Here is an 11,600-nt window from a genome sequence, read left to right on the forward strand (position 1 = left end):
TTTCTCAAGGAATCTTTCATAACTGGAAAGGCAAATAGAGAGCCACAAAACTCACTTTATGTGCTCAAGCCTGAGTCTTAGGCTGGTGTAAAGTAGCAGTTGCCGTAATTAATTCGTCCAAGACGTTGATTTAGGTCCAGGACCTCCAGCTAATCAAAGAGAATGAGGGATCGTGGCCCTTTAAAACTGAATATCATCGGATAAATACTCTGTTTTAACTCAGTCAAGGATGCCAATTACCACAAATGTAAACAGAAACCAATATAGGATCCTGAACAGATATTGGGCTCTGCAAGAGAATAAGATAACAAATTTGTTCACGGGCAGAAATGTTTATTGTACAAAAGTTCTTCCCTGTGACCATAACAAGAATGCGGCACCTCACAACTTGTGAGAATTTTGAAATTTGATAGCCAAAGACAGAGATAAGCTCGAGTCGATGAATTGACATTGAAAATGTTTTTCATGTCATATTCATGGTAGTGAGGCCTCAAGAAGAAGCAGTAAAATCTTGAAATAGCCTGACGCTTTGAGATCTTAATCATACGTTTTTGCGCATGCTGTGTTAGCTGGACAAAGAGAGCAGGAAATGTTTGCCACAAAATTGAATGTTCTGGAACAGAGAAAGTTCAACCATTAGTAAGGTGTCTGACATTTTACTCCGTTAAATTGCTTGGAAATTGCATGCATGAGAAAGTTCTGAACTTGATTCATCACAGAGGGATACTTGCCCAAGACAGAACAGGCAATATAGAGCATTGTGCCTAAGAACGCAAAAGTAGCACGACAAATCCCCTCAGTTTATGGACCATTTTACAGAATTTTGCAGAATTACAGACAAGATTTGTCTAGGACTTCACAACCAGCATGGGACATTAGAAGTCAAGCTTTTCTCCGTCCATATGCCGAGTAATTCATTGCTAACGCCAAAGAGAATCAAGAAGCAAATTTCTAGGACTCAAACTATTCAAGACTTGAACATAACCCTCAGGATAAAAGTTTTCCATCTCATAATCATACTAGAAAAGCGTTAAAAAAAAAAAGAGGCAAATCTAGATACTTTCCTACACTTCAAATCTTGACCACCTCTTTAGAAGCAGATGCATGATAACATTGATAAGTCAGCTGGACAAAGAGAGGTAGAAACAATTTCAGCCTGTACAAGTAATGTTTATATTACTCGTGGGAGATTGAGTATGCAAAACAAAGATGCTGTTGGGCCATATAAATTACACAAAAGTTATTAAAACTATGCAATATGCATCTTACTTTGTTGCAGAAAATAACAAACAACGAAACCAATTATCACAGGTAAAAGAAAGAAGCCGAATGACAAATTACTGACCTTACACAACATTTGTTAATTGCTTTTCTACGCTTTACTATTTCTTCTTTGACGATTTTCCTTTAAGCTTTACTAGACTTTCTATTTTGCTTCCGCTTAAGTTTCTCTTGTGCATGATTTACTTCCCGGCTAACCAGGCTGGGAAGAAATTTACACAAATTCCTTTTTGCTGGAGGACTATAAATGTATTTCGGTTCTTTTGGAGGTTATACTGGACTTGAAAGTCGTCACATCGCTCAAACCAGAAACAATCGTTGGCAAATGAGTAAGGGAATAGCGTGTCCAGATTCTTGGGGTAACTAGTAATAGTTCACGTGATTTGCACGTAATTATAATATCCTAAATTATATTATTTTTTAGATACTAAAAATTTTTTGTGAAATTTTGATCATCAACATCATAATATAGTATTTTTATGTTATTTATTTTCTTTAGCCAGTTACTTTTAGAAATTTTATTAAATGGAAAGAGACAAAAAGCATTCCAATATAGTTAACATGTCTCATAGTATTAAATTTGGAATCATAAACCAAACATTTTTTTGATTTATAGCTTGAACTCTAACATATCAAATATTGATAATATCATGTTTTACCAAAATTGTTGTATATTCATGATTTTATTACATATGACTACAATCGTTACAATTTTTTATAAACGAAGAATATAATTAAGCTAAAATAATAAACATACATGTAATTTGAATTATTTGTATTCTTTTTATTGCTATTTTTGTCAATAATGGAGTATAAATGATCCACCAAGTAAAGTATTTTTTTTTTTGGCTTGTATATTCTGACAATTGAAATTTCATAGATAGAGATAGTTGAGTTTTTTCCATTTTTTTTTCTTTTAATCATATTTTTTAGCACAATCCAATGCAAAGCAAAAGCAACAAGTCTACTTTTTTCATATGAGCACAATTTTTTTTGTTTCGATATCAGTGTTTTTAATAATCATGGAATTGGAACGAGAATTCTGGCTAATTAACAATTTTAATATTAATTTTTAGTATATTGTAGTATTTTATTTTTTCAATTGCCAACTTTAATCCATAACATCTACCATTTTTCAATTATTGGAATGCACTAAATCTGTCTAATTACAATTGTCACCATAAATGAAATTTACTTAATTTTAAAGTTTTTCATTTCATAACTGCTACCATTATTCACTAACATTGCAGTACAATAGACACATGTAATCATTAGAAAAATAAGGTTGTTTTGGGCATCACAAAAAAATAATTTGGATATCATTCTTCATTTTAAGTTTACTCTTATTATAATTCTTATTTTATAATTGGAGATGACTTTTGCATGGCTTGATGGATGGACTTGTTTGTTCAAACCAATACAAATGAAGCATTACTATATTATTACAAATAACAATGCTTATCTTCCCTTAAATGTCAGTGATTTGGATGTTGTCTTTGATATTATTTGAATTGTATTTCCAGCTTTTTAATTCATTTGTCATTCACTTTATGTCATTTTATAAATAGTTTCAGTTTTTCTTGTTTTGAGGGGTTACTATTGATGATAATAATGGTTTATATGGTGCTGTTTCAGATTTTTTTTTTCCAATTTAATATTACTATTTCAGTTATAAAGTTGTTATACCTTTTTGTAAATTGAAATTCAATTGGGTAGAACAAGAAAATTTCTTCCCCTTCTAAATTGGATGTGAACAAGTTATTTAATTCATCCAAGAAATGTTTCTCAAATCATTTCACTGTTAGTAACTTTAAGAAAATGTTTCTTTCTAAATCAATATGGTATGATGTAATATAGTGATTTTACTAATCAATCATTATTTTCTTCTAAGCTACCTACAATTAAGATTATATGAAACTTTAATCATAAATTAATAAAGGCGTAATTGGAATGACAAAAAAATAAGATCATAATAGTGCTTATACACCACTCCAAGTTACTAGGGCTCATGATACTTTTTATATAGTAATGATTGCCAAAGAATGTCGATGTATTAACTACCTTCCTTTCAGTCCATTTTTGCGTCTTGTGGTCTTCTAGAACCCAGATGTGAAGCTCTTGTTCCACAAGATTCGCGAGACCCAATTTGCTATCCCAGGGAAGAGGATTAACACATTCAAAACTTGGGAACAGCGCATGCGGAATCTTGACAACAGCAAAATGCTCGGTTTCAACCTCAAAATAAACTACTTCTGCAGGAACACCAAATCCAACATTATGAAAAAACTTATGACATAGAATACTTTACAGATAGCTGCAGTAAAGTACTTCCCTTTTTCTCCGAGTTTCTGAATTCTAGGACAATCGATGGCTCTCCATGAGAGATCAGTGCCAACTGTTAGGACTTGACAGCCTCCATGTTCTGTCTCTTCCTTGCAATAGACATCAACCAACTTAGTAGTGTTACTCTCTGGAACACGTAACAGCCACATGTTTTCGCCTTTACCATGTGGGTCAGGCAGATTTAACATCTGCTTAGTTATAGGATTCTTGAAACGAAATTTTCCTGTCTAGCTGCTCTTCTCAAGCAATAATCCATCGTGACCATCCACATGCTCGAGTATTTCTTCATCTCCATTCTCATTTGTGTTTTCTCCGTATATGTAGACAACTTTCGATCGTGCCAAATGCTCATCGATGAACTTGGGATCCTGAATTAGAGCACACCACGACTTACACCCACATTTACATCTTCCCACGGACTGCGCAGGCAATCGAATTAAGATCTCAACAATTAATTCATCAGGAAGAAATTTTTCTTTGTCCCGAACCCTGTTATATATCCTCAAACTGCGCCATGCTTTCATAAATTCGTACATTTTGCTCCAAAGACTTGATACTTAGGAGATTGATATTGGCTCAGCAAAGCGCAATAGTTTGTATCAGACGCATAAGCTGAAGCAGAAGCAGAACATAATGATAGCTAAGAAACAGACAGGATGCCACATGATAGTAGTCTAACAATTGTTTCTTTTCTTGGATACTTCTAATAATGGCCTAATTAAATTACCCATTTAACCATGAAGTTACTACCTTAAAGCTTAAACCCATCACCAGCCCACCTTCATTTAACTTCTATTGGTTTATCCTATCAATTTCTAGCCTTCCAACAGTATTAAAAAGTTGTGGGATCTACAATTTCCTGAAAAACTGGCAATCTTTATCTTAAGCCAGTGCATGTGAGATTACACCAATGATTTAAAGCAAAACAAAGCATCATGATACTCAAAAGTTAACAATTTGAAACAGGAGAGCACCAACTTATCGTCAGAGAACTAAATACATACATGAATCACGGGTATAACATGAGTTGATTTCAAGAATTTCTTCAGTCTCCGCGCTCTGCTCTTTTTGCAGAAATTCAATGACTATTACTTCAAGGCATATTACTAGATATTTTCCAACTGAAGGAAAACCATATTTTATGGGTAAGATCTAATACGACTATTAATCAGATGGAATCAGCATGAAGACAAAATCAAGAATTTAAACGCTGTACTTTAATATTTATATCTGTGAACGAAAAAAGGATCAAGAATTCGAATTCTATACTTTTAAATTTTTCGATGCATAAGTAGCAGTCTAATGCCAGTTAGGTTTGTGTCTTCAGACGATCAAGGAATCGATAAAGCTTATGTTGCTCTAGAACTTTGCGTTGTTGTGGTATCACAAGAAAATCGCAACGTTATAGACATTGTGATTCGGGCTGTTACAAACCATTTTACTCATTGTATTTTAGTACAACTAAGCTACTTATTTTGCTAAATTATAGGCACATCCATCCCCTGTTTATGGACACTCAATAATTAAGAAATTGATTCGTTAATTACAATTAGTCAATCAATTACCTTCTAATTTCATCCATTCTTATATCAGGTTTCCTTATATTTAAACAATTAACTTATAATTAATTTTCTTTTCTTCCAGCTCTCTCCTTAGCCACAGCATCTAAGTTTTATCCCCAACAAAATTCTCTACCTCGCTTGTATCCAAAAACAAAAGGTATATTTATGCTAATGTTGTTTAGTCATTGTTTTAAGGCAACATGGCTAAATGTTAGCAAAGTATATAATTTTTAATCAAATGTTTTGGGCGTAATTAAAATCCTCTTTCAAATGAATTGTAGCTTTGCATACTAAAAGTAGACGTGATTTACAACTTTTTTTTTTTTACGTGATTTACAACTTAATGGAACCAACATCGAACACTCACCATCCAAGCTTCTAGGGGTTGCTACAAAGGCGTGTAAGTCAGGGCCTTTAGGAGGTCGGAGTTGATGGCTGAGTTGACTAAGCTGATTTTGAATGGCTTGAAACAATCAGGGCGTTGAGTTTTTGGAAGAATGTGAAAGGTCAGTTATGTTAATGGGGTTTGTGTTGATTGATGCGGTGGAACATGGTGCATTGTTTTGCTTAATTGATCTTTAGCACTTTTATGGCTGTAGGGTTGCTAATTAGCTAATTATGGATTATAGTTGGCCTTATGTAGATGATATTTTGCATGCTAATAGCGTTGCAACTTGTATGATGGTGATATTTTCGTTATCTAAATGCTGAATTAGGATGTTGGCTTTGCAGTACCGTGGTTAATATTGATATCGTTGCCAACTTCATGTAGTCAGGTAGCTACAATAAACAACTTTGACAAGTGGAGATTTCCCTGCAGTAACTAGAATAGAAAATCAAGACAATGACTAATTGAAGGTTGGCGATTCCTAATTTTCAAGTTAAAAAGGTATATTTGGTCAATTTCCTCTTCAGGGACACATTGTTTGTGCCTGAGAGGATGATAGCAGATTATCGTTAGCGTAGTTTAGGAGCTTGATCTCTAACTTCGAGTAATTAGTCTTTGTCATCCCTGTGATGGTCCCAAGTAGTCTTCATGTAGAGAGTTGAAGGGAAAAATAAAACGAAACCTTGAGTTTGAGGATCTGATACTTCAATCTCTGGTCTATTCGGCAATGGAGTAATCCATCTATCAATTGGAGAAAGATACCTGGTTGTAATAACTGATTCTGTTACTTGAATGATCTATATTCCCTTATTTTCATGATCTGAAAATTATGTTGTGTCATTGCACTGGTAGTTTCTCATTGGTTCTTGTCTCCAAGTCTGAAATCAACTTTGACTTGGCAGGTTTTTGGGCAAGCAGCAATTTGAATTTCTGACTATTGAGAATTTTGAATGCTGCTTCTGTTGATGCTAGTATGTCTTGTTTTGAATATGTTTTTCACTTTAGTAGCTTGCAAGCTTTCTGATAATGTAAATATTTCATTGACTGGAACTGAAAGATAGAACAGAAAGATTCATCGAATTTGAACCCCAAGTTTAAGCTCTCTTTGTGCTTACGTTCAATTGCATACAAATGTATCCGTTTGAACGAATCTGAAAAATTTTCTTGCTTTCAGAAAGATAATGAACTCCAACATTGTAACAAACACGCCTTAAACATCAGCAAGAACCTATTTGAAAAGAGAGAAGAAAGAACGATGAAAGCACATTGCAGCAAGCTTCTTGCATAATAATTACAAATCAATAGTATTTGAATTGTAAACAAAGAACGAACTGAATAGTTTTTAGGTCCTCTCAAGCATTGGCAGCTGCACCTGCAGTTGCCGGATGCTTCAACTTCTTTCCTTCTTGAATGACTGCTGTTGCAGAAATATAATAAGTGACGGCAAAAAGTCCATGGACAAAACACAAAATTCCTCCTATGATGCTAACTTGTACTTGTTCGTGGTCTGAGGATACAACATCCACATTTCATTGACTGTGTCTCAAGGACCAGACAGATCAAGCATTTTCTTGGTTGCAGGGTTCCTGACACGATATTTTTTGGTCAAGCTACTTCTCTTCAAAACCAGTCTGTCAATGACAAACGGCCATAAGAATTCTTCATCTCCTATAGCATATGCCTTTCCCCTGTACTCATAAACCGTCTCATCGATTCATCTGCTCTTCGATGAATTTGCGTTCCTCAACAATGACATCCCACGTCTTGTACACGCATTTACATCTGCCAACAGACTTCACAGTCAGTCTAATTAAGATCTCAAAAATAATTTCATTGGGCTGGAAGAATTTTATTTCATGATCTGAACATCAGTTTTTTGCAGTAATATTTCTACTAGTTTTTTGGTCTTCTCTGATCAGCTTCTGCAAATCTCGTTTACATCTCCCAGTGAGCAAACTTGATCCCAAGAAACACAGAAATTCTAGGTATCTATGCAGAATTTCATCATTCCAATTCCAATAGAGAAAGCAAAGGCAACAGAACAACAGAAAAGTCCAACTGCTTATTACAAACTGTTTTTTAGTCCATCAAGGCAATCAGAGTGACCCACATAATTTATCTTGGCTGCTAACCTTTTGTTAAGATTTACTATCAATAAAAAGTCCAAATTGTACTGTTCAATAAAATCAGCCACTAATGCACCATTAAAAATTAAGATTGTGAAAGGGAAGAACTAACCATTAACAATTGGATTGCAACACCCAAATCATCAACTTTATATTAACTGAACTTCCGTATCATACGTTTGCTTGGGATAAGAAGATTGAAAACTGAGATTCTTGATGAAGAAACAGGAAAAGATTTAAATGCACTTGGTTTACAAGTTTAAGTGCTCATGGAAGACAACCAATTACACTATGAGAGTCCATTTCCTTAACAAAGAAAATGTGCATTGGACTCCTTGTCATAGTAAATAACCACAAGCATTTGTAACACTTTTATTTTATTATGTTTTTTTTTTATAGGGAGAAACATATTGAGAGAGTCCACCAAAGAGGCCAATATATAAGTCAGGAACTCAATTCTAACCCAAAAACTTAAGCCATTAGGCCTTGGGCCCTCCCCATATGTAAGTCAGGACCCAACTCTGATCCAAAAGCTTAAGCCATTAGGTCTCGAGTCCATTTTAATACTCAACGCAAGCTTACCTTATCACCTAAGGTCATCATTTCTTTTCCCAAACATGGACTCACTCTGGCACACCTGGTCCAACACCAACCAAACTCTTTGGCACTTCGGTTCACTATCAAGAAGAGAATTTTTACTGGTCCAACTCCAAGAAGAATCCACTTACTCATAAGTAGTCCAGTCTCGTAACCTAAAACTCTGATACCAATTTGATAGGGAAAAATACCTTGGAAGAGCCCACCGAAGAGTTCAATATGTAAGTCACGAACCCAACTCTGATCCAAAAGTTTAAGCGATTAGGTCTCGGACCCTTACTTACATATTAATCGTTCTTTCTCCATCTTTCGAACTAACGTGAGACATAACTCTTTACTCATGAACCTAACATTTTTTGTTGAGAATTATTAATTGATTAGGTCCCCCGTCTCTCTGTAGTCCTGTTAAATTGTAGGTCATAAGTTGGGCTGCGGATCACAAGACTCATTTTTCAATACTCTCCAAAAGCCCCCCCTTTTTTTTTCAAAAGTCATTTTTGTAACAAAAAAAAAAAGAAAATGAAACAGGGTCAAAGACTCAAAGCATCTGAACCAGATAAATGATCTTCCACAACATTTGGCAAAACCAGATAATAAGGCACGATTTGATCCATGGATGGCACATGATGGGTTACTGATCCTATGAATGACATAAAACTGAATTACCAACCCCCTGTCATGCCTTGTTTGGTTAACAATTGATCAGTAGAATTTTATTCACCAGACTCTTGTAATTAAGCAAACCTGCAAAACACTATAGTCCCGCTAAATTTTTTTGCTTCAGAAAGATAATGAACTCCAACTTTGTAACAAACACGCCTTAAACATCAGCAAGAACCTATTTGAAAAGAGAGAAGAAAGAACGATGAAAGCACATTGCAGCAAGCTTCTTGCAAAATAATTACAAATCAATAGCATTTGAATTGTAAACAAAAAACGAACTGAATAGTTTTCAGGTCCTTTCAAGCATTGGCAGCTGCACCTGCAGTTGCAGGATGCTTCAACTTCTTTCCTTCTTGAATGACTGCTGTTGCAGAAATATAATAAGTGACGGCAAAAAGTCCATGGACAAAACACAAAATTCCTCCTATGGACAAATGATGATGGTTTGAAATTCCGCAGTTTTGCCTCGACCTTGAGTTCGATATTGTCCCACTGATTAGCATTAAGAATGCTATAACCATTATGACCCTGATACATCACCACGGTAGTCTGTTAATGATAGATAAAGATGGATTCTCAAAGATCGTGGGAGCATATTAAGCCCCTATTGCTTCATGTTTTTGGTGGTTGTGGCTTTAATCTGCTGAAGCGAAATGCTTTTCAAGCAAAATCAATTATAGCAAGAATTATTTCACATGAACTGCTGCTGCATGAAAAGTTTGGTGAAAATTAATTTTCGCTCACCAAACAATTTCGCAACTCTTTATTATTGACTAATCTGTGATTATAGTTTGTATGGGGACAAAATGCAATAAAAGTAATCTCGTACCATGCTAAAACGTGAGAAGCTGCTGCAAGCCGCTTAATGTTAGATGACTGATCCAACTCTTCCCTAGACCCAATGCAGACGCACCCGCTGAGCATAACGGCAGCGACATGTGCCAAGGTCAATAGTACTGTTGCAACCATGCCTAGTTTGAAAGCTTCATAGCTTGGGTGTCTGCATTCAAATATCCACAGCCGAAGGGTTATGGCCTGCAAAACAGAGCTCTCTTGCAATGGTCACAATAAGCATAGCCCTAAACAAAAAAGCCGTGGTAGATGAATTCAAAGTTTTCCTCCCGTGATCCCCAAACTCTGTACTGTATCGATCTTTAGACTCATGTTTGAACCACTACTATGGCATGCGGTTTACCATATCTTCTACAGTGTTTCCAAACGAGCGAATGAATATATAAATGCATAAATTTGACCAGTACCTTGTTTTGGGCAACCTCAGCTTGGATGCCTAGAATACCAGCTACAACGTCCATGACCATGATCAAAAGGCCAACTATGTAATAAACCTCTTTAACCATCTTAATCAGCAACTTCCAAAAATTAAAAGAGATAGATGGCTGTGGAAGGCAAAGATGGCGCAGCCTTGTGCATATAACTATATATATGACTTCATTCTATGCTGCCTTTCGTGAATGGTACGGCTAATTAGAGTTTTCTTTGAAGAATCTGAATAAAGTGGAAGGATGCATGCAGCTGGGCAGCATCATACCTTTATATATAGGGTTAATTACATTTATCTCCCTTGAGGTTTGGCCAAACTACAAACTAAGCCCCGAGATTTGGCCAAACTACGGAGAGCCCTCTGAATTCACAAAAGCTTAACTAAAAGTCACCTGCCCTCCTGGGTTAGCTCTTCTGGTAGCAAGCGCCTTTTCAGGCCACGCTTACCAGATTTTGAGTCTTGCCTAGGGCTACTGCGTCCGAGGGGTAGGGCCTTCTCTCTTGGATCGCAGGGGATTAGTCGGGCCAAAAGCCCGGATACCCCCTGTGTGTTGAAAAAAAAAAAAAAAAGAGAGCCACCTATCATTAGTCAACAAACGTTGACTGCTTGATGTTAAACGAAAAGGTCAGTGAATGTCCTAGACTACCCACAAGAATGTCCTAGACTACCCCTTTAAGTCTTCAACCCTTCTTCTCGGGGACTAAAAGCAACGGAGTTGCACAATTGTCGGTTGCATAATAGTTCTTCGTTGTTCGTGTAGAATGGATTCAAATGAGTACACATTCACTAGTTGCTTGTCAAAATCACTCCTTGCTGCTTTTTTTTCTTCCTTCTTCTTCTTCCATTAAAACACTATTTCTTCACAAATTGTCAGCCTTAGATTCAATCAAAAGCAGGAAAAGAAAGGAAAGGAAAAAACACGAATTGCAATTCCTTTCAAAATATAGATCTTGCAATTTAACTACCAAAACCAAATCTTTAGTCCAAACGATTCTCCTCTAAACATGAGATTTGAATGATGAACCTTATTTATGAGGAGCTAGAGAAGAGATTCTGAGCATTGCTTGTGGCTACGATGGGTTATGGTTTTGCGTGTGATTTTGGTGGCTCTCCTAGCATCAAATTTTGCTGCTTTCTTGTTTCTATTTTGCCGACTTTGCTTCAATTGAATGTGTACAAAGAATTGGGTTGGCATGATTTGGTTTTGTATACGGCAATTATATGTCTATTTTTTGTGGGTTTTTAAAGGAGATGATAAAAAACTCAAGCTATGGTGTTAAAAGATGAATGATTTTGCAATAGTTTGGAATTGGGAGTGTGTTAGAGATGGTTGATAACTTAAAGATGGGAAGAGAAGC

At 35.8% G+C, this 11,600-nt stretch overlaps 1 protein-coding gene across 1 annotated transcript; it reads right to left on the reverse strand.

The window, feature by feature from the left end:
- Positions 1–6,820: 6,820 nt before the first annotated feature.
- Positions 6,821–11,600, reverse strand: LOC113729576 (protein DESIGUAL 2-like). Its single transcript, XM_027253853.2, has 3 exons — positions 10,220–11,600; positions 9,790–9,995; positions 6,821–9,488 (listed from the first exon to the last, which is right to left on the reverse strand). Exons 1-3 carry the CDS (start codon positions 10,316–10,318, stop codon positions 9,260–9,262), a joined length of 534 nt encoding a protein of 177 aa, XP_027109654.2. The 5' UTR covers positions 10,319–11,600; the 3' UTR covers positions 6,821–9,259.

The sequence above is a fragment of the Coffea arabica genome, chromosome 2e (genome assembly GCF_036785885.1).
Source record: "Coffea arabica cultivar ET-39 chromosome 2e, Coffea Arabica ET-39 HiFi, whole genome shotgun sequence".
Classification (NCBI taxonomy): Eukaryota; Viridiplantae; Streptophyta; class Magnoliopsida; order Gentianales; family Rubiaceae; genus Coffea; species Coffea arabica.

Bases quoted from the DNA above. Each gene is read 5' to 3' on its own strand.
- LOC113729576 (XM_027253853.2), bottom strand. From the start codon at position 10,318: ATGGTTAAAGAGGTTTATTACATAGTTGGCCTTTTGATCATGGTCATG. The intron at 9,996-10,219 runs GTACTGGTCAAA...TCTGTTTTGCAG, and splicing joins CTGAGGTTGCCCAAAACAAG to GCCATAACCCTTCGGCTGTG. The intron at 9,489-9,789 runs GTACGAGATTAC...GTGATGTATCAG, and splicing joins GCTTCTCACGTTTTAGCATG to GGTCATAATGGTTATAGCAT.